The sequence below is a fragment of the Lacerta agilis genome, chromosome 11, assembly GCF_009819535.1.
Source record: "Lacerta agilis isolate rLacAgi1 chromosome 11, rLacAgi1.pri, whole genome shotgun sequence".
Classification (NCBI taxonomy): Eukaryota; Metazoa; Chordata; class Lepidosauria; order Squamata; family Lacertidae; genus Lacerta; species Lacerta agilis.
Genome location: NC_046322.1, coordinates 58,656,400 through 58,680,496, shown reverse-complemented (window position 1 = coordinate 58,680,496; position 24,097 = coordinate 58,656,400). Strand labels below are relative to the sequence as shown.

At 43.3% G+C, this 24,097-nt stretch overlaps 1 protein-coding gene across 1 annotated transcript; it reads left to right on the top strand.

Annotated features, from left to right (window-relative positions):
• The first annotated feature begins 460 nt into the window (after positions 1 to 460).
• On the top strand, positions 461 to 23,794 carry OSTF1 (osteoclast stimulating factor 1). Its single transcript, XM_033163701.1, has 10 exons — positions 461 to 540; positions 10,787 to 10,833; positions 13,954 to 14,004; positions 14,115 to 14,178; positions 15,714 to 15,767; positions 18,775 to 18,882; positions 19,946 to 19,995; positions 20,127 to 20,205; positions 22,274 to 22,372; positions 23,081 to 23,794. The coding sequence occupies exons 1-10, from the start codon at positions 507 to 509 to the stop codon at positions 23,137 to 23,139; spliced, it is 645 nt and encodes a 214-aa protein (XP_033019592.1). The 5' UTR covers positions 461 to 506; the 3' UTR covers positions 23,140 to 23,794.
• Positions 23,795 to 24,097: the final 303 nt, after the last annotated feature.

The following is a 24,097-nucleotide window of genomic DNA, read 5'->3' as shown; positions in this document are numbered from 1 at the left end:
CCTTTGAGAAAAGGGGCGGGACACAGACGAAGCCGACGGCGCTCTATGCAAATAGAACACGCACGGCGAGCCCTTCGCTGCCTTACGATTGGTCAAGACTCGTAGTCCGGCCACCTGGTCCCAGCGAGCCGCCCCTTCTCTGTTGAGGAAGGAAGGCGCGACGCGATTGGCTCGTTTCTGCGGTCCCCGCCCCTTCACGCGCGCCGCCTATTTGCGACTTGCTCCTCCCTCCCTCCCTCCCTCCCTCCCTCCCCCTGCGCCTGCAGTGCTGGACCTCGGCCGCTAGAGGGAGCGGCGCCCTCGGGCCCCTTTTCTGCTTGGGCTGCGATTCCCACTTCCTCCTCCTGGTTGCAAAAGGAGCTTCTCCCGCCCGGGGCTTTTCGGCGAGCCGGAGCTCTTCGTGCGCACCGCCCGCCTCTTGCCCGCTCTCCCCGGGAAGCGGAGACCCACGCGCAGCCAGCTCTCCAGCCGCCTGGGCGCTCCGCCTCCCGCTCGCTCGCGCAGCGATGTCCAAGCCGCCCCCGAAGCCGGCCAAGCCAGGTAAGTGAAGGAGGCGCCCGCGGGCGGCGTGGGAAGGGCGAGAGAGACGGCGGCCGGCACTCCCTGACACGTGGACCGCCGAGGCGGCATTTCCGTCCAGCCAGCCCCGGGCCGAAGTGCGCGCTTGGGAGCCGCCTGGGACGCGAGCCTCGCCCGCCCGCCAGCCCGCCCGCCTCCCGCCCCGTGCCCTGGCGATGCGCGTGCGGCGGGGTCGCGGAGGAGGGGAGCCGTCTCTGGAGCGGCGATGGGCTTCTTCCCCCTGCGACCCACCCGGGTGTGGCTCGAGAGAGAGGCTGTCACTGTCACTGTCAAAAAGAAGGAGGAAGGGGGGAAGAGCTGCTCGCTGCTGCCGCCGCCGGCCGGGTCGGAACAGGAAGGGCGTCGAGTTTGCCATGGGCGGGGGGAAGGGGAAGCGTCGGCCGTGTGGGATCCTCTGCTTCCTTCAGCTTTGGTACATTGATGCAGCTTGGCAAGCAGTTGGCAGCCAATATGAGCGAGCACAGGAGCCCCCGCCCCGCCCCGCCCCTTCAGTGGCACAGCCAGGCATGTCAGAAGCTTAAAAGTTGAAGGAGCTGCTGCTGCTGCCTCGCCTCCTTGAGCCTGCAGGAGAGGAGAGAGGTCCCGACAAGCCCTGGCAACTTGCCCATCGTGCCGCAAAGAGATACATACAGTAACTCTTGGGTAGGAGCTGTAGGGAGGGAGAGGCCTTATACCAAGCCAGGCCCCAGGTGTCAGTCAGCCAGTGGACTGGCAAGGGGTGGCCAGGGTTTCAGGCAGAGGCCTCTCACTGCCCCCCCCCTGGAGGCACCAAGATTGAACCCTGGACTTTCTGCTCCACCACTGTATCCTTTATCCTAGAATCACCAAATGGTAGAGTTGGAAGGAACCCCGAGGGTCATCTAGTCCAACCCCCTGAAATGCAGGAATCTTTTGCCCAATGTGGGGCTCAAACCCACAGCCCTGATATCAAGAGTCTCGTGTTCTACCAACCCAATCCACTATCTGGCATCTGGGGAAGAGCAAAGGAGCCACGCCTGTTTCATAGAATTTGTCTTCACTACTTGCAAAATAAAATTCATCTATCGGGAGTAGAAATAAATCTGAAAAGTTATAAGGTGTGCCTTTGTGCTTTGTGAATATGTTGATTCTCCTCACACACTCTTTTGAACAGACAAGGACCTGTTTTCTCTATTTCAAATATGGTATAGCTTTTCAGGAGTTGTTCCAATGGCCTCAACGGAATCATGCTGGAGAGTGAATTGGTTTTGAATTGTTCCTCGCTATAGGACAGGCTGCTAGATGAAACATTTGCCCCATGGGCTGAGAACCCAATAAAGGATTCTCAGCAGTCAGCTGCTAGGCTCTCTGCCACATGCCTTTGGCCTTCCAGAGATTGTTGGGACTCCTATCAGCCCAAGCCAGCATGGCCAGGGGTGATGGGAATTGTAGTCTAACAGGCCTACCTCAGTTACTCATCAGGTGCCTCAGCCACCAAGAGATGTATCATGTAGTTGCCCAGGAACTGCCGGATTTATTTATTTTAAAACAGCAACAACAACAACAACTATATTTACATGCTGCTTAGTAGAACAAAAATTCTCTTAAGTGGTTCACAAGTCTATCTAAAATATTCTTTTAAAATTCATTGAAAATATCCCTTTGAAAATAAAATAAAAACAAAGTACTTAAAATTGGTAATTGTAAAACACATTAACTAAAACAACATACCTGATTAGGCTGGCTGGAAACAAAACGTTTGCTGGTATCAGTCAGGCACCAGAGACAACAGAGTGAAGGTGCATGCTTAATAATTTTAGTGCTGCTACACTAAAATAACAGTTTCTTGGAAAGAATATTTTGTGGCTCTTGTTAAAGTTCCAGTGCCACAGATCACAGCATTCAAGTGAGCACATATGGGGTGAGGTGATCCTTCAAGTAAACTAGGTATGTTCTTCAAAGATATTTGGGGCACCTCTCTCTTGGATTAAACTGATGTTTTTTAAATATGGATTTTCTCTGCAAGCTGTATTTTTTTTTTTAATTCACCAGTGAGATTAAACTGAGTGCCAAGGAGGCAAATGCTACCGACTCCCTGATTCTTTAACCTCAGTTTAATCTTATATAAGATTAAAGATATTCATATAAGATATTGGTGTTCATGAAGATATTCCATTGGGTGGGCTTTGAGGGCTTTGGTGGTAGAGGGGCAAATGGCACAGATTCAAGAGCATTTGTGTGAGAATACTTCACAACCTAAAAACTTTAGTTCCAATGCAATGAATTAGATTAAGGTGACTTAAGTGCAAGAGGGCTAGTGCATTGACTTGAGTAGTTTATGGCTCATTCTGTCTATTAGCTACTGGTTGAAGCTCTTATTGCAGTTTATTGCACATGTTTCAGGGCTTACATACCTTCTTGGAGGATGTTTAATACCTCAAGGTTTACCAAAGGCCCTTAGCAAAGCCTTTGAACTTGGTAACTGGCAAATCTGTTGCAACCAGCTATTGTTTCAGTTTCCTAGTGGGAAAGATACAAAATCAGGAAGAGATGTAGTTTTAACCCGCTGTCAACAAAAGACTTTTAACCTCCCCTCAAGTCCAGAGCCATTATTTGAGGGACAATAATGTGCCCTGGGAAGCTGTTTTTTGGCAGCAAGCACATTTGTTCTATTTATAGCTATTACTGGTAATTTCCACTTTGGCAAGGTTTGAAATTAGCCAGGGGCCAGGTGCATTTTGCACCTACTGTGCCTGTCACTTGCGACCAAGTGAAAATGCCTGGTTGCCAGGATGGTGCCTGACATTTCCACCATCACCAGTAGGAAAAAGAGGTAGGAATGGGCCCATATATGTGTGTGCTCTCCCTGGATAAACGACTTTTCTTTTTTAAGTTCTCAAAGTTCTTAACCTACCTCAAAGTTGTCATCTGAACTAGCCAGATGTTTAACTGGTAATCACAGTCAGTCCATCATTTGATAAGACTTTAGAGCTGTCTTGCCCCAAAATGGCAAAATGGCAATTCTGTTTTGGTGACTATAACCTTGGTTTAAGGACCCATTTGGCGCCTAGCTTATATGTATATCTGAGTTTCTAACGCTGCATTTCGGTCTTTCAAGAGAAGCATCAAATAAGTTGCATTTTCTAGGGCTGCAATCACAGGCAAGCTTATCTGCGAGAAAACACTGTTGGACATAGTGGGAGATTTCTGAGTAAGCACTCACAGGACTGCACTGTACAGGACAAAGAAGTTGGAAAATTGATAGGTGGATCCTGTGCAAGCTTACTCATAAGTAAACCCTACTGTGTTCAGTGGAGCTCACTCCTAGTACCAGTAAGCGTGTTGATTTTTGCTGCTTTAGTTTGAATTCTAGGGAAAATTGCAGAACTTCAGGAAATACCTATACTTTCCATTCCCAATCCCAATAAAAGCTTGCAGTTACTTATTTTAATTTGAGTTACAAAACTCTATAGCTGAGAAATTAAAACATTTCTTTCTTTATGCAGTGGGTATTTTTCTTGCCTGCTGATCTCAGGGCATGTACAACCTCCAGGTTTCACTCTTTGAGAGCTCATTGAATGCCAACTTTATTTGAGCTGCTGGCTACTGAATAAACATTGTGGGAAAACACCCACCCACAATCTGACAGTCCCAGTTGAACTCCCCTGATTTACATGGGCAATAGGGAACCCCACGAGGATGTGTAGAGTTGCTTTGTAGCCTTAGATCATGGATGAGCTGTTGATGACAGGGCATGTGTTGGGGAAGCATCTGTGATGAGAGTTAAAAAAGGTAAAGGGACCCCTGACCATTAGGTCCAGTCACGGACAACTCTGGAGTTGCGGCGCTCATCTCGCTTTATTCGCCAAGGGAGCCGGTGTACAGCTTCCGGGACATGTGGCCAGCATGACTAAGGCGCTTCTGGCGAACCAGAGCAGCACACAGAAACACCGTTTACCTTCCCGCAGGAAGGTATTATTAACCTATTTATCTACTTGCACTTTGATGTGCTTTCAAACTGCTAGGTTGGCAAGAGCTGGGACCGAGCAACGGGAGCTCACCCCGTCGCAGGGATTCGAACCGCCAACCTTCTGATCAGCAAGCCCAAGGCTCTGTGGTTTCACCTACAGCGCCACCCACTTTAGGAAGAGTTTAGGAAGTTGTTAAAACTTGGTCAGCCACAATACATTTTCTTTTATAATATTTTTTATTAGTTTTAAGTTACAGTCTAATAATAGCCTCATTATAACAATACCAATTTATAATACAATTTTAATACCAATTGTTCAAATACCAAATTATATAATTTAGAAAAAGTAGCTCCCACATGCTAGATTTGATGGTTTGATGATTTTCTTTATTTCTGTGTTCCTATATCTTATTAATTCTGGTCATAATAATAATCCCTTATGCAACAAATGCAATATTAATAACTTCTATTCGTGTTGACACATTATGATTTATAAAACTACAAGTGAGGAACTCAAACTATATCCTTTTTTTCCCTGTGTGTGGCAATTATTCTGTCTGTGGTGTTTCTTCCTGTCTTTGTAAGATGTTATGTCTTTCTTTCCCCCGGTTGTTGCTATTATCTGTCAAGTCTTGGGCAGAGCTGATATCCCATTGAAGTTCCAGATATTTCTCCATCGCTCCATCCCGTGCTTTGTTGTTTTGCAACAATGCTGCAAAAGTCACGCTGTCCCAGTAAATAATCTGTTGTCACCATTTTACCTCACAGCCTGGGAAGAAGAGCGGTCTGTCGAACTGCAGATGACTCAGTAATGAACCCTATCAGTTCCTTGGCAGTTCACAGACACCTTTCATCCTTCCTTCCAACTGAAGATATATGAGCAATTATACTTCCAATTAAATTAAATTCCAAGTCCTCTTAGCGTTATTCAGTTCACTTCATAAATAATAAAGGATGGGTCCATCACAAACCTTTTGCAAAATAGAGCTTCCCTCCCTTTTTCCCTTTTTTACACACAGTGTTATGTTTGATGTTACATTCCATATTTATAATCCAATTTCTTCCATTCTCGCTTGTACAAATATAATTTGAACTAACATTCAGATGAGGGTTGCCGAATCATAGATGTAGAAAAGAAAACTTTAAATAAAGAAACTGTAGGCTCCCCTCCCAAACCTACCATATTTTGCACCGAATGAAGTCTTATCTCAAGTTCAAACCTTAACATCCTTGCAGTTGCTTTGTTCCACAGTTCTAGCACACACCTGTACTTTAGTCCAATTCAGCTCTAATTAACAGGAGAACCTATGCTTCTTAATGGCAGCATAGAAGAGTTTTTTTTCCAGGCGAAGTGCTTTTGCACTCAGTGCCTCCCTGCCTCCCGCAATCCATGTTGGAGCGAGAGCCAGGTATCAAGATGAACTGCGAGTGAAGCCTGTTCCCCCCTGTGCTTGGGGGGAACTTGCAAGGATACTTACCCTCAATCATCCTTCTTTTTCCTTCATCATCGATCTCCCGCTGTTGTGGGAGCTGCCTCCATTAAAGCAGAGCGGAACCGGAAGTCCGGTCGGCCACAATGCATTTAAATGACACAGGAAAGAGACTGTGTGTATGTGTTTGTGGTATTTTAGGGGGGCAAATTTGGATGTACTCAGAAATAAGTTATTCAGCTTTTCCCAATAACCAACCTGGTGTGGTGGCTTAAGAGTATTGGACATGGACCAGGGGGCCTCATGTTCAGATCCCACAGCCACAAACCTCAGTGGGCAACCTCTGGCCAACATCAGTCTAACTTCCCTCACAGGATTGCTATTATAATGTTGAAATGAAGGGAAGGAAGGTACATTGCCATAAGCTTTATAGTGGAAAGGTGGGATGTAAGCAACTAAATTAAGTACAGTAAATAAAAAAGAAAATATTTTGGGGAAAGCAGCTCTGCTTATTTCTGAACCTTTCTTACATAAGAAGGTCTTGAATATGGCTCTCAAGACCCTCTTCCTCAGCCACTCCCCACCCCACCCCACCCCACCCCACCCCCACCCCCACCCCTTGATTACTTTTCCATTGCTAGATTATGTCTATGAACTGTGCCAATGCCTCCTGCTTTGCTGGAGAGATACACGCATACTCTTAGACTTTTGCATGACTAGAACATGGCCTACTGTGCAAAGGTGAGAGCCACATGCACTGCTTTTCCCACTTCTGCATCTACTGGTATTTTACCCAGAAAATGGCTGCCCATAAGGAAACAAGGTCCTTTGGCTGAACAATGTCCCTTTCCTTGTTGTAGTGAGTTTATATATCAGGTGAGATTTGATACCTTTCCATTGTGCTAACCCATTACATTATTCTGCAGCCCATGAGCCAGTCTTGACCTGCTGGCTTCTCCATTTGGCCCGTGAGGCCATTTGGGGTAAGCAATGTCCACCCACCTTACACATCATGCCACACATGTGGGGCTTGACAAAAGCCACTTTGTGCAGCTCCCAAAGCACATGACAACAAGCTGGTTGTCAGGAGCCCTTGAAGTGCTGTCCAAAGCAAGGACCCAGCTCTGAGCAGGATCCTTCTCCCTTCACATCAGCCAAAGCAGGGAGCTCTCTGGCACACCTGAACTCAGAGGTTAGCAGGACTGACCACTCCCTCATCAGGTGAGGGGATGACTCTGCTTACACCTGGACTTAGAGTGATCAGGTGATCTTTAAAAGGCTGGTGAAAACTGCTGAAATGAGCACAGACTCTAGAAAGAGTCTGGTCCTATTGCTCAGTTACGCAGAAATAGTCACAACAAAGTTCCAGTTGCATATCCTATTGGGCTCAAACGATGTATGATGCTAATTAAATACATGTAGTTTCCCAGTCTTTTAACTAGGGGTGGGGAAGAAAATTGGTTCTGTTCACATTTATTTCCACTTTCCAAAACAATATGAGAGCTGAAATGCAGCGTTTCTGTGAAATTTGCATTTCCCCAAATTTTGCTATGTAGTTCTCCAAGTAATAAAAGTGTGTATTAGGTGAAGGTGAGCATTAAATGCTCATATTAGTAGAAGTAGCATACAAAATGTGTCAGGAAAAATAGCTTGTGAAAATGTGTGTATTAGTCAAAATGACAGGTAGGCATGTATATATTTGGGGAAATGCGTGTTGAAATGCTGACAATTTTTTGTGAGGATTTAAAAAATAATAATCATAAACTGATGAGGAAATGTAATGATCTGAATTTAAGATTGGAAAAATGAGAAACCGAAAAGGACAGATAGCGCCCATTCCTCTCTGCCAGTTTCCCCCTACATGCCCCCCCCCACTGCATTCTGCTTTTAGCGCTGTGAGGATAAATATGTGGTTACCCACAGAGAGATGGTGGGGGAAATGGAAAGCTGGCCAAGAGGAAATGCCAATGAATTTCCAAACCTGGAGGTAAATACAGAGGGGGTAAATACAGGAGACTAAACTACAGGTGCCTATTGAGTTTGTAATCAGACATCCCCACCCACTGTGACCCGTGTGTCCCAACTCTCCCCTTCCCCGCCAAATATATCAAATTGGAACCAGAGTGAGGGCTTTTTCAGTGATGGCTCTTGAACCCTCTTCTCTTGTATCACCACCCCCACATAGTCTGTAGGATGGTCAAAAGCTTTTTTTCAAATTGTTTTAGTTGCTGTGGTTAAATTATTTATTGATGATGGTGTGTGGGTTCTTTTTTAAATAAAAATCATTTTCCCTCTGCTGTTCTTTGTGACTGCTGTTCTGCATGTATTGCTGCTGTCAAGTTTTGGGTTTTTTTTAAAAAAAAAAAGTTTTTGTTTTAACATTGTGGAGAGGCAGCGCTTGAATGTTTGAAATGAAGAAATGCCCTGTGTGGTATGGCCAGGGCCTGCCCAAGACATGTTGGTGCCTGAGGCAAACCACAAAACAACACCCCCCCCCACACACACACCAGAACAGAAGGGGTGGGTGAAGACTTACACACAGGAGCAAGGGGGGAATAAGATCTGCACCAGGATCTGCTGCCCCTATGAATGCTGCCAACAGAAGCAGTTGCCTCACCTTGCCTCATGGGTGGGCCGGCCTGGGCATGACCCTTAGAAATTCATTGGCCTTCTCTTGCCTGTATGTGAGCAGAACTGAACATTACTATATTAGTCCAGGCCAGTACCCAAGTCCCTGTAAGGTAGCTAATGTAATAAAACATTGCATCAGTTCAACGTCATTTCCTCAGTGGACACGAGGGACTCCACCACAGAACCATTTCCTTGCAGTATAGGGGCAATTTCAGTTCCTTCATCCAATGTCGAAAGCTTTTCCTCCTGAGAAGTTGGGCCCAAACAAAATGTTGCAATAAAAGCAGGCAGCTACATATGTTTAAAAATGTGCTCTTTTGTTATGCGGGGGGTGGGGTGGAGTACAGAAGCAAATGAAGAGGAAAATAACACTTTAATATAGAAAACATTGATAGAGGGACATAGTTTTCCAAGATTATCTGCAAGGCCTTGCAAAGAAGTTAAAGGGAAAAGCCCTTGGGTTCAGAAACAATAGTCTGTTTGTTTGAGTTGACTGCAGCCCTTTCAAACAGCTGCAACAATTAAAATAATCTCAGACCATTTAAAGAGCACCTTTTCCATTAAAAAAACAGCATTATGGCAAAAATATTCTTAAATGAATACTAGAAGTTACTTCTCTCCTTTTTTTGCAATTGCTCTGATCCCATCACCCCTGCTAGTTTTTAACAGCCCTTGGTTTTTATAAACTTTGCATATGAGCAATAATTCCCAAGCAAACTATCTTCTGAGTTGGAAAAGCGTGGTTTGTTTTTGTCCGCTGCTTGTTCTTGTCTGCTGCATGGCCCTTTAAGGGAGCCATAAAACATAAAAGTCTAAAGGAAAACAGTTGGAGTCTGTTGTGGTTGCTGTGGACATAACCATAAGAAAACACGGAAATGAATAGAGCTTAATTTCATGGGTTTGGTATGTGCACGAAAGAGGTGAAAATTGCAACATACTTTGCAGATTAGCACTTGATCCTAAACCAATTTATTAGTATTTCAGCAAAGTTTACAGCCAAGTAATGTTTAGTGTTATGTGCAAACTAGGCCACTCTCAATTTACCTTTCTCCAATATGGTGATAACAGTACTGATCTGCTTTACAGGATTGTGGTAAGAATTACCGTGAACACTTTTAAGAATTAAATATACATGCACAGACCATTTGATTGTTAAAAATCCCTTAAAGCAGTTTACAAAAAAAACTGCAATTATATAAACTGCAATTAATAATTATATTATATTGTCCTGTGTTGTGTGATACCTTGTGCTATTTTCTATAAAAGAGGGTGTATATTTGATTAGTATATGGACAGTGCAGCCCCATGATGCGGTTAAGTTGATAAGAACGAGTTACTTAAAAACATGGGTTGGTTTTTTTTACTATTATATTTTTAAGCAGTGGTTTTTGTTTCCAGTTAATGATATATGCATATATAAAGATAAAAAAGAGGTACACGGGTGGCGCTGTGGGTTAAACCACAGAGCCTAGGGTTTGCTGATCAAAAGGTTGACGGTTCGAATCCCTGCGACAGGGTGAGCTGCCGTTGCTCAGTCCCAGCTCCTGCGGGAAGGTAAATGGCGTTTCCGTGCACTGCTCTGGTTTGCCAGAAGCGGCTTAGTCATGCTGGCCTCATGACCCGGAAGCTGTACACCGGTTCCCTCAGCCAGTAACATGAGATGAGCACCGCAATCCCAGAGTCGGACACGACTGGACCTAATGGTCAGGGGTCCCTTTACCTTTAAAGATTTAAAAAAAAAACCCACACTTGTAGTCATCTTAAAATGAACTTTACTTAAAGGAACAAAATGAATGAAAATGCAAAGATGTTCATAAAATATTAATAGATATTCTTTGACACTTGCACAAGATTGTCAATTAGCTTGTCATAGTGTACATTTTGTAATCCAGAATGTTTGCTCAGTAAAATGGCTGAAACTATGCTGTCTTCTGTTTTGGTTGGAGTACATTTTTCTTCAGACTTAGATGTATTTTCGACACCTTCTTTACCTTCAAAATGGACTGAATAAGCCACAGGTTGAGGGTCCAGTGTTTCACTTGATTTTATACCTTCCCTCCTGGATGTGTCATGAACCTGATGAACAGGCTTTAGACCGTCATTAGAGCTCTTGCAATTAAAATGTTGTCTGAGTTCGGGACACGGATGTGTGATTCATTCAACCTTAGGGAAAGGAAAAAAATATTTGGTTAATGTTTATTTCTTTCTGTGTATTTAGGACAAGTCAAAGTTTTTAGAGCCTTGTATACATTTGAACCCAGAACTGTAAGTATTTTAGTTTATTTTTCCCCTCCCCTGTAAAATAAGGAAATGTTATTTTTTAATATGACTTAGCAACTAAACCTTTCCTTGCCTTTATAATAAAACATAGGAATTGGTATTTATATTTTACCCACAGAGGTGAAAGATCTAAACATTTTAGAGGCCTGTGCTGCAGTTTGATCTTCATATTTGCTCAAGAACAAGGTCTCATGCACAGGTGGTGGTTTTGGCCTCTAAATAAGTGGACAGGCCATGTGCACCTTATCCAAGGATTTGCCCTTAATTGTGCATGCACTGGTGTCTGTCAACACAACAGTGTTTCTTGTGAGTGCACAATATGACCAACTCGCTATTGGTTAAAAACCCAATTGCCTGTGCATCTTAGTCACACAATGAATGAGGGAGGGAGTTATAAATCCAACTGACTTCAGCAAAAGTATTTTAGTTTCTGAACAAATTGCTTGGAAAGTGAGAAGTAGTATGGAAAGTTGGAGGGGGCGAAGCCTGTATTTTGTTCTACTTTTGCCCCCCTGGAGAGATGTGGATTGGCAATGTCATTACATCCAAGATTTTGAGCATCCTCTTCATGTTTGTCTGAATCCATTAAGAGAAAGTGTTAACCAAGCTGCACAACACCCTTTTAAGAGACTGGAATCTCTTTTCTCTTGCTGATTCAGCATGCCTTCTGAGCAGGCACATCTTGCCAAAGGCTTACAAGGTAATCTTCTCTTACAAATCCTTTCAGTAAGGAACAGCGGAATAAGCAAACTCAGATTTTTTCTGTTATAATGTATGGGTGAGGCATATTCCTTTTTCTAGGGCCTGCCTTTTGGCTAATAATTAACTTTGTCTTAAGGTAGGTCCAACAGATAAGCCTCCAGCAAAAATGGAACCACCACAACTCCTTAGTCCAGGCGTAGGCAAACTCCGGCCCTCCAGATGTTTGGGACTACAATTCCCATCATCTGTAGCTAACAGGACCAGTGGTCAGGGATGATGGGAATTGTAGTCCCAAACATCTGGAGGGCCGGAGTTTGCCTATTCCTGCCTTAGTCCAACTTTTCCACTTTAAAGCTACTCTGTAAATTAAATATATTGGGGTGATCTTGCAACTCCGCTCTCGGAAGCCTCCTGTGTCTAATGTTCTGCTGTCCCATGTTCTCACCCCACTCTCTTTCCTTCTGCTTCTCCAAACCCATCTCATGAGAAACTGAGGGCAAGAAAGGAAAGCCAAGTGCAGCCTCCACAGCTGCACTTCAGAAAACCGGTGTATACACCCCTCACCCTCTCAAAAATGGACATGTTTGAGGAGTGGAAGAGACAACCAGCATGTTTCCTTGTGTGTCTTTGATTGAGAGAACACCGTGTAAACTCTCACTCTCTTCCTAAGGCATCCTTGACCCCAGTGCTGTTTTTAGGGTGGGATGCAGCAGTACGCATAACCCTAAACATTTTGTGAATCTACGTCTGGCCTCATTGAGGGACAGTATTGCAATATGAGTAGGAAAATGAGAGTCCCTCTAAACATTTTTTAAAGAAAAAGAAAAGCACTGGGTAGACCAGGGTGGACTTTGGTCTTTCAGATTTCAGAGGCGCCCTATGAGAGGCTTAGATGAGAAGCAGGGTGCTGTTTATATTGCTAGCCTCTCAGGTGCAGGAAATGATGGGAACGCTGCTAAGGAGCCTGCATGAAAGCCTTGAGCCTGCCGAGGACAGAGGTGGAGGAGCCAAAGCACACATGGCACAGAAGACCTGTGACTCTGGATTCCCCCATTTGTTTGGAGCAAAGGTTCTTAAATCCTTCCCTTCCTCCCCCAGTTGCTATTAACTCTGCAGCACAAAGCAAATAACAGAATCATAGAATTGTAGAGTTGGAAGGGACCTCGAGGGTCATCTAGTCTGGCCCCCTGCAGTGCAGGAATCCTGCCCGCAGCTATCCCTGGGTGTACTTGAACCACCAGCCTTCTAGTTAACAGCCAGTTGTGCTGACCCCTTGCTCCAAATAATGCAGGCTCAACACACACACACACACACACACACACACATGCTTCCCACTGCAGTGCAGACAGGAGCTTTGGGACACCCACTTCCCAGCCCCACAACTCCAGTAAAAATGGGTGAAATCTCAGGTACAGTAAAGTGAACCAATCCCAGATCTCCTGCATCACGTGTAGTTTGGCCTCTTCAATAGCTGTTAGCTGGTTTATTATTCCCTGGCAAGCCAGTAGGTGGCAACAGGGGACAGCAAAAGCCCCATTCCCTTTACTTTCCCTGTGGTTGCCTTGCCACTTGGGGCAGAGACGCCACAGCCTTTTTTTGAGGCAGAAGCAACCTTCCTGCTCCTCTCCCTTCCTTCCCCTTCCAGCTTGCCAGGGCTGCTTTATGACCCTTCTCAGCTTCCGCTTCCCCAGTACAAGATAAGCTCTTCACTGCCTCAGTGCATGTCTTATGGGGCCAAGGCTGTTTTTTGCTCACAGGCTGCACAGTAGATTTCAGCGAAGGCTGCCTAGTGTCAGGTAGAAAGCATGAAAAATTTTAAAAGCAAAAGAAGTTGCTAAGAATGCAGTTCATTGAATTAAGAATTCTTTCCTGTTTGATCCTCTATTCAGGCCCACCAGGAGTACTGGGTCCCCCCCTTTGACTGCCTGTCCTCCCTGGCTCCCTTTTCACCTGGCTGCAAGTATTTAAGATTTCCCACAGTGCTCAGGAGCAACAATGTTGAGGCATTGTGGGAGAATTTAAATGGCAGGCCCTGTTGGTTGGGGCTCAGAAGATGGCTGATTTGGTATCAGCCTTGCCTCTGTTTCCCTTCCTGTGAAAAAGGAACTGTGGAAGGGAAAGATGTTCTTAGCAAGATAAGCAGAAATGTCTCTTATAGACCTCAGCCTTTTAAATATAACCCCCCCCCCCAAAGACACAAGCAGACCTTCTGTGGAGTTTTGAGTTGGTGTATACTCACATGGCCTTGTTTCCATTTGATTGATGGTTTGTACCTCTTCCTCAAACTGAATGAAGAAGAAAAAATCCTAAAATGTTGTTAGGCAAGGCTGCAACTCAATGATATTCTTCTAAAACATGCTTTAAATTGGTCTGCAAACTCAAACACCCTCTTTATTGTTCCAGCCAGATGAACTGTATTTTGAAGAAGGAGATATTATCTACATTTCGGATATGGTGAGTTCATCAAACACAAATGTTAACAACTGGACTGTGCTAAATAAACAGAGTGCATCTCAAGTGGAGTCATGGTTCCCTTTTTCAGCATTGCTTTCTTTTCCCTCCAGAGTGACACAAATTGGTGGAAGGGAACCTGTAAAGGAAGAACTGGACTAATCCCCAGCAACTATGGTATATGCCAGATTTGCTTTACCTTTCAAGATATATCTCTCCACCACAGGTGTGGGCTATAAGGATGTATGTGGCTTGTAATTTTTAAGCGATTGTCTCTGATCCAGATACAAAGAAATATAGTATCTTACTTTTAATGTGATGTCAGAACCAGGCATTAAAAATGGTTTCATGGCAGAGAGCTGCTTTGAGAACACGCCTTTTAACTGGAAGAATGCAAACATGTTCTCTTGTGTGCCATCTGCTGGGCTGACAGAAGCAAAAAAAACCCACAAATTTTAAAATGCATTTTACTGTATTTGTTTTTTTTATTAAAATGTATGTCCCAACCTTCAATCTTATTATGGGGGGAGCGTTCAATAAAACTTTAGGATCACATGTATAATAATAATAATAATAATAATAATAATAATAATAATAATAATAATGCTGAAAAGGATAAGTCTCTAAAATAGCATAAAGATTATATGAGAGAATAAAACAGATCAACATAAATGTTGGGAAAATAGAAAGACTTCTGCACAGTGCTGGAGAGACATCAGATATATTTTTTAAAAATAAAAAAGCTAAATATGTTTCTTGTTCTGCTGAAGCATAGAAGAATATTCACAACAACTAAGTAGGATTTATAAGCTGGATGTGTTATTTAAAACTCCCTGGGAATTGTAGATTTGCATAAGTCCTGAGAGATCTTAAAGACCCCAAGAATAGTCACAGCTCCCTCAGTGTTTTCGGCTCAGATCCAAGGCCTTCTTTGTTGAACTCTGCATGCACAGCAGACTTTTAGCATCCTTCTGCTCAGGAAGGGCTCACCCCAGTCAGACGGTGCTGCAGTTCTAGCCTTCCAACAGCCCACGTTGCTGCCGCTTTCAGGGGGGGGGGAGAGAATGATGGGGAGGGTGGGGTTGCCTGGATGCAACAGTGGGAGTGCTTTCCTTTTAGGAGGTGGTCTGCTTCTCCATCAGACAGAACGTCCCCCAGAAGAGCTTTGGAAAGAGGCTCAGACATGGCATGTCTTGTTGCCGGAAGGGCACCACAGTGCAACTTCTGAGCCGCCATCTTGTCTCGGTCAAGACAATTTCAGCGTGTGTAACTTACACGACAAGCTACACCTGCAGAGATCACCTCTTCTGCATGCCCTTTCTTCTGTCATGTGTGGCCGGCCACCTTGGGCGCTCTAGACACAGAGCTTTCTCAATATTAAATTGAAGGAAGTTTTGCAAGGAGCTCTGTTTGGCACAGGCAAGTTTCCTGCATTTTGAAACTTGGGGATCAAAACTTACAATGCATACAATAAGGAGTTTAACACACACACACACACACACACACATATATATATATATATATATATATATATATATATATATATATATATATATTTGACATCCATGGCCTTTGATAAATATTAAACATATTAGTGCATAGAAGGAGGAAGGAAATTAACAACTCTCAGTTACATCAGGCCCATTCAGCAAGGTGCAGGAATCAAAGGAGTCACCTGCTTAAGATGACATGTGTTTTTGCTTTTGTTTTAGTGGCTGAACAAGCAGAATCCATTGACAACCCACTACATGAAGCTGCCAAGAGAGGTGGGTACAGATGAAGTTTGCAGTATATCAGACCCGCCCCCACCCCCACCCCCCGGGCTTGTGTATTCAGTTACAAGCTCATGGATGCACTAAAGAGAGCTGAGTTGCCACAGAAGCAATTCATCGGTTCTCTTCCCATTGGGTTGATGGATGAAATAGATTGGGTTATTGGCGTTTCTTTAAGATATAAAAGCTATAAGAGTGGGATGTCTGTGTGGGACAATAAAGGCATTCTATTTCTAAGAGAGAGGGTTTAATTGTTTGTTGCATGACTTGATTATTTTGGACAAATAGTCTTGATTTGCAGGATAAATATATTTATTTGTTGAAAGAAATAAGCACGATAGATTAATTCTTTTAGTACTGGGAAAGGAATAATGCTTTCAGATTAAATAACTGGATAGAAATAATTTGTATTTTTACTGTTACTATGATAATTGCTTTTATTTCTAATGTTTTTGATCTGTTTTATATTTGTTTTATGGTTCTCTTTTGTAAGCTCTCTTGAAAATCTAGATTTAAATACACATTTTCAAATAAATAAATATTAAATAATTGGTTTGATAATGATGGTATACTAACGTGGGCACATGGTGATGAATAGTTTGACAGCTTTAACCAATCAATGTGATGTAATGGCATTGTTGTTGTTCAGTCGTTCAGTCGTGTCCGACTCTTCGTGACCCCATGGACCAGAGTACGCCAGGCACGCCTATCCTTCACTGCCTCTCGCAGTTTGGCCAAACTCATGTTAGTAGCTTCAAGAACACTGTAATGGCATTAGTCCAGGTTATAATCACACTGCGTACACAGAATACAATAACACTTGAATAATATAGTAGCCCCTGTGATTTGTTTTGTTTTGTTTTTACACTTCATAAATATAATTTTTTAAAATGGTAATCTCCCTAATTCAATGCATTGTTTTTATTTATTTGTTTATTTGTTTCATTTATCTCCCACCCTTCCTCTCAAAGGAAGGTGGCAAACAACAAATGATAAAAACATTAAAAATATCCTAAAAAGCAATTCTAATACAGATGCAAACCAGGAAAGATTTCAGCTTTCAATGCATTTTTATTTAGAAGTAACTGCCACCAAGTTCAATTTGGATTCCTTCTAACCCTGTGCATGTGTACTCAGAAGTAAGTGCCATTGCGTTCAGTGAAACTTACCTCAAGGTAAATGTATATAGAATTTCAGACTTAGTAGTAGTTAAAGCGCCTATTGGTTTAAACTGATGTATTCAGAACCTAGCTGTTGGCACCACTGCAGGATTATCCCTCCTCCATGGCCAGCTTCACACATCACACTAAGCCAAACTGTGGCATAGCGCAAAGGCCCAGGCTCCCCAAGGAAGATGGCAGCCACTTCAGTCCTCCCTGGCTGTCTCACTCTTGCTTTGCACTGAGCTAAGCCATGACTTGGCTTAGCATGCCATCCAACACCAGATGAACTTATGAGCAGGAAACCAAGAACAAACCTTTGTAACAGCTCATGGTTAGTCTGGAGAGAGCTAAACCCACAAGACCAGGTTCAGACAATACGCAGAGCCAAGCACAGTGCAGCCGCAAAACAACCAGGGAGAGCAAAGTGGCTGTCATCCTTCCTGGGAGTACCCATCCTCACATGTGCAAGCTAAACCCTGATTTGGCTTACTATGAACATAGAATCATAGAATCTTAGAGTTGAAAGGGACCCAAGGGTCATCTAGTCCAACCCCCTGCAATGTAGGTATCTCAGCTAAAGCACCCAGGACAGATGGCCTCTGTTTAAAAGCCTCCAAGGAAGGAGAGTCCACCAGCTCTCATGGGAGTTTGTTCCACTGCTGAACAGCTCTTACTGTCAGAAAGTTTTTCCAAATGCTTAGTCAGAATCTCCTTTCTTGCAACTTCAAGCCATTGATTCGAGTCCTACCCTTCATAGCAGGAGAAACCAAGCATGCTCCCTCCTCCATGTGACAGCCCTTAAGATATTTGAAGGTGGCTATCATATCACCTCTCAGTCTCCTCTTTTCCAGGCTAAACACACCCAGCTTCTTCCACCATTTCTTATTAGGCTTGATTTCCAGACCCTTGATCATCTTGGTTGCCCTCCTCTGCACACCTTCCAGCTTGTCAACATCCTTCTTAAATTGTATTGCCCAGAACTGGACACAGTATTCCCGCTGTGGTCTGACTAAGGCAGAATAGAGTGGTAATATAACTTCCCTTGATCTGGACACTATACTTCTGTTGATGCAGCCTAGAATAGCATTCACTTTTTTTGCTGCTGCATCACACTGTTGACTCATGCTCAGCTTGGGGTCCACCAAGACCCCATGATCCTTTTAACATGTGCAAACCAGGACAATATGTAAAAGGGAAAACCCGCAGCTCATACTGAGCAGCCAGATGGGTATAGAAGCTACTGGATTGGTGCTCTTGTAAACGGGCTAAACAAGCAATGTGCATACTTAGATTTCGAATCTTTACAGTGCAAATCTCTGCATGCCTATTTAGAAGTAAGTCCAGTGGAACTGACTTTCAGGTGAGCTGGTTTGCAAGCAATACACTTTTACAAAATTTGGAAGAACTCAAACTGTAATCGAAATAGATTCAGGTAGAACTGTCTTTCTTGGTTATAATTTTGACTTGCATCCTACAAGTTTTTCCTTACTGGACAGGTAACATTTGGTAATGTGAGCAATGCATAATGCATAGGTTCAACTGTATAGGCTGTTAAAAGCTAAGGAGTTTGCTTGTTAAAAAAACTGTTGTCTCCCAAACAGAATATTGAATGGAAGTAGAATTTGCATAACATTTTCATTCATGCAACAATAATGTGATTTGGTAGCCTCTGGGTTTGTTGTTGTTGATGATGAGCTGAAATGCATTGCATACTAGGGAGACTCATCGTTCTCAGTATGATTTAGCTTAATAATTTATTTCCTCCCTCTACCCATCTCCGCCAAGAAAAACAATTCCATTATGCTCTATGAAAATATATATTTCTTTTTCTGTTTCAGGGAACCTGAGCTGGCTGAGGGAGTGTTTGGATAACAGAGTTGGTGTCAATGGCTTAGACAAAGCTGGGAGCACGGCCTTGTACTGGGCATGCCATGGTGGACACAAAGGTGAATGAAGAGGCACATCTTTCTTTTTGGAGCTTTCATTCTCTGGGTTAATGGACCAGCTAGTATTTCCTCTTCCACTGCAATCAGTAATGGTCTGAATTCTTGTATGATACAATTTAAATTAGGTGTTGCGGGTTCCGTGAGGGTCTCATCTCTTCCTGCAGAGGCCATCTCACTTTCAAGCCTTTTTCTTGAGGTCCTTTTTATGCTGTCAAGCCTTTGTAAACTGTTTTATTCTGTATTTTTATTTATTTATTTAGCCAGTCACTTTAATGATTATATGTATTTTTTTTTAATGGTGTTTCATGTCTTAATCTTTTCACACTGCCCTGATATTTTACGATGTGGCAGTGCAGAAGTACTTAAAAAAAAAAAAAAAGTCAGCTGCCTTACTCCAGGTCAGGGTCTGCTCTTATTGGCAGCCACTCTCAAGGAATTCCTGCAGAGTGGTGCAGCAAGAAAACATTTGCAAAGCTAGGCAGCATCCAGTATGGTTTCAAACTGGGTGAGGAACCACTTGTTGAGATTCCTGTATTGCAGGGGTTTGAATGAGATGACCCTTGGGGTCCCTTCCAACTCTATAATTATATGATTCTATGATATCACTCTCTGTACTTTTCTGCATTTCCTCTTGACCTTACTGACTGCATCCTGCCTCTCCACCCACTCCCACACTTTGCCAACCATGTGTGTGTATATTTATATACCTGATAAGTGGACCACAAAATCTGGTGCCATAATAAATTTAATTGCCTTTGAGGTGCCACAAAGTTTCATTGTTTTGGCTGGAAGAGACTCAACACGGCAATCCCTCTGGAAATAAATGTGGATCTAAAATCATGTGCTCTTAATAATGGCGAAACAGAAAACAAAAGAAATGAAAGGTGATCCTGAATTAAGAATGTGGGTTTTAAAAAGAGTATCAGCTTTCATAGATTAGTTCTCTTAAGTTAATTCAACTTTCACAGCTCGCTTTTTGAGCTGATTGAGTCTAGATCCTGACTTTCCTGCTACTTCCAGTTTCTCATGATATCCCCACTCCCAATTTTTTCACTTTATGCAGATATAGTGGAAGTATTATTGACGCAGCCAAATGTAGAACTAAACCAACAGGTAAGTAATCACACGTTGAATGGCTTTCAAGAATTGGTTTGTGATAATGGTGATTGATTACCATTGACATGATCTAAACTTCTGTGGCCACATTTTAACCTTGATGGGTTTCCCCACTTCTGCATCCACAGAATAAACTGGGGGACACAGCTTTGCACGCTGCTGCATGGAAGGGTTATGCAGATATCGTAGAAACACTGCTGGCAAAAGGTAATTGCATTTACCAACACATTCCTGTAACGTCATGAGCACGGGCCCTGGTCAGATGTGTATATCTGAGAAATGCACAGGTTTTATGCCTGCACGCGGTGTCCCCATACCTTCCCTTTCCATTCCACTTTCTTGCCACACAATGATGCAACGCTTCTTGTGGTAACGAACCATTAATGTTACATCTGAACTGGGAAGCTCTGGTTCAGATTGAGCTAGGATCTTGAATCACAGTGTAAAGTTGCTTTTAAAGTTGTTGCTATCCTGGTAACCATAATTTCCTGGTACTGACAAAATACAAAGCTATGGTTAATTGAAGTCTTGCAGGGTTAATAGTAGCACAATGAGAAAGGAGAATTGGTGATAGGATGAAACATGTTGAGGAGCACAAGGCTCATACATGTATCAGTTTATTAAGCCAAGATATGCACATCTGAACTGAGCCATAGGTACACATTTGCATACCCAGTTCACAATGTATACTGTGAACGAGCTGTTTTTGTGGCCTCATTTTATCTTCTATAATGCAATTATTATTTTCTCACTTGGCATACTAGTTGAATTATGTATTCTATATTATAATAATTATACTATATAATATTATAATATATTGTGAAAGAAAAATCCAGATTTTCCATGGATTGACAAGCTCTTCAGAGTTCCCCAGGTTTGCAGTTGTATGGCCACTTATCTGAAAGCAAACCCCACTGAACTCAATAAGATAATTTTGTGCAGACATGTACAAGACTTCACTGTTTGCCCCTTACGTCAAAGAGATTTGGATCAAGCTCTCTGTGCACTTATTGTTCTGTCCTAGCTCATTATCAATACTATGTTTTTATATATGCTGTAAGCCACCCAGAGTGGCTGGGGAAACCCAGCCAGATGGGTGGGGTGTTGTTGTTGTTGCTGCTGCTGTTGTTAGACCCTCAAGAAATTACTCAGAGCAGAGCTGGCCCACCAATGAGGCGGTGGAAGGGCAGAAGGAGGCGCCCTGCTTGCCCCATCGCTTCCACCACTTCCAGAATGCCTCCCTCTTGCTGAGTTTGAGCAAGCGGGGGGGGGGTGTTCTGGTGTATGGCGGATGTGGGGGGCATGGTAGCAGCACATTCCACTTTCTCCTCAGGTGGCAAAATGGAATGGCCTGCCCCTGACTTAGAATGCCGCACCCACAGAAGAAGAGTGCAGTAGCAAATCTGCAACTTTACTTGCTGTGTTCATTAGTCATCTCAGTGCCACCTTTGTTAGTGGAGTTTTGTGTCCCATGAAGCCCTACTATATGGTTCCTTCCATAGCCTGTTCTTCTTCCTTCTTAGTGTAGGGCCAGCTGTGTTCTGGATTATGAAAGCCACTTTCTCAGTTATGTGAGGAATTATTCCACTGATTTTGAGGTGTTTGCTGTGGTGATATTTTACAGCTAGGGCAGGATTCATCTATGTTGTTGACATGTGCATAATGACATTCACTTGCACACGGGACTTTTTATCTCTTGCCTTCTTCCATGCCCCCGACTCTGCTCTGGGGATTTGGGGGGAAATGCAGAACAGGTTGAGGAGACCTACGAGGATGGAAACGTCTTGTTGCATGAGTGGACCTCCTCCTCCTCCCCCCCCCTTCCACTTTGAGTGCTGTGTTGAATTCTACCCCTAGTGCACATTTTATACATAAAGATGCACTCATTCCCCACCAACAAACAATCTTAAAAAATGAAAGCCACGATCACTTGTGCTATTATTCTTTGTAGATGGCAAAGTGGCATCATTCTGTTCCTTAGAATCTCTATTAGGGTAGACATTTTGCACTGGAAGTTAGAACCAAAGCTAGTTTAATTTTAGACGAAAGTTACTAATAAGGATAGCAAAGATATGTGGGGTGACTAAGCTGTGGTCCTCCAGATGCTGCTGGACTACAACTCCCATCATGCCTGACCACTGGAATATTGGCTGAACCTGATGGGAGCTGAAAGTACAGAAGCTCCACCGGGAGGGCTGCAGGTGAGCCACTCCTGCCCTGATAGTTTCACCTCTGAATTTCTAATTGTGGTGTCCTCTATTTTGTTTTCACAAAGGTGCTAGAACAGATTTAAGAAATAATGAGAAGAAATTGGCTTTTGACATGGCTACTAATGCAGCATGTGCTTCCCTGCTTAAAAAGAAACAAGGACAAGGTGAGGGTTTTGTTTTTGTTTTTACATTTTTTGACGTATTTCCCAATATGCTGCATCAGTAAGTGACTTATGAATATCCCCATAACTGTTGCTGAAAGTGGGATTATGTGAGACAGTTAGAAAATACATTTCTGCTTAAGGATGGTGACCTAGGACAAGTTGTGATGAAACCCTACAGAAGGCACTCCTTTTCGCAGAGCTCGAAGAATAATTTCTCAGGTACACAGAGATACACAGAGAGACGTGATTGTAGCTATGGAGGAATGCCAAGCTGTTGTGGGAGGAAGCCTTTTTAATTATTGCAATTATTTTAATAATAAAGAGCAGGGGTGTCCAACTCCCAAGAGACTCTGATCTACTCACAGAGTTATAAACTGGCAGTGATCTATCCCCTTTTGGGGGGTCCAGGTCAAAGTTGAGCTTTGGGGGGGTTGGGGGCAAAAATGTTGAGCCTTTTTTAGGGGAGCCAAACTTGTTGAGCTTCTTTGGGGGGAGCCAGTGATCTACCACAGATGTCCAGTGATCTACTGGTAGATCACGATCTACCTGTTGGATGTGCCTGCATCCCAACATGCCCGTTTCCTCCACCACAGCCATTGGAAAACCTTCTGCGTATTGGGACTGCCACTGCTTCTTATTCCTCTGGCTTAGCTGTTGGGTTGCACCCTAAATTTACATTTTTTAAATGTTTGTTGCTCTTTCTTCTAGACATAATGCGAACCTTAAGCAATGCAGAGGAATACCTTGATGATGAAGACTCCGATTGAACTGCCTTAATACTGTCTAAAAATGTACAGCTTTTGTGCCTCCACCTTTCTCAAATTCTTCCTCTGACTACAAAAAGTGTACTTTTCTCATATACATGGTAATGTAACATCATAGCTATCCCTTCCACAGAGTCAAAATATTCCCCTTCTCCCCAGTACTTAAGGTCCAAAAATTCTCTAGCTGCTTTTAAATAAATGGGCTAGGTGAGAGTATATGTTTGGTGACTTTTCCCATTATACACTGGAAATAGACTTTGCCCTTTAAGAAGAAGTGTTAATATATCTCTGCAGACATTGGGTTTTTTGCAGGACAAATGGCCATATTTAATGCTACACCATGCTAGTTTTATTTTACTTTTACAGAAAGAAATATATCAGGTAGAAGAGTGGTTGGTTTTCCTTACAACACATATTCACCTGTGCGCATGTTTATGTGTATTTTATTTGCGCGCGCACACACACACACACACACACACATGTATGGGCGTTGGTTCCGTGCATGTTTATACACTGAGCGCCCAAACTGGAGTCATGGAATGAAAATACTTCATATCAGGAACATATCCTTGAGGGGACTGGAGTTGAAGAGATGTTCCAGTTTCCCACAAACTGGTTCTGGTTATACACATTTTCTGTGGTCGCTTGGGGTTACCCATGGCAGTTGTGTGCAAATCTAGCCTTGCACAGGAACAGGGAGTGAGTCGTACAGTATTGGGTGAGAGAAAGGAGCAAGGCCTGCTGCATTAGCCAGCACAGGAAGCAACAAATCTCTCTGCCCAGCGGTGGCTTAGAGGGTGAATGGAAGCTTATGTCTCCATTTCCCCTTGGAATGACTGCGGGGAGAAATCAGACTCTGGTGCCTCCCAACTCCTGTAATGATCACACAGAGAGCAAAGGATGGGCTTCCTTTTCCTCTGAAATGACTGAGAGTGCAGGAGGGATTTCTCTCACCTGACCC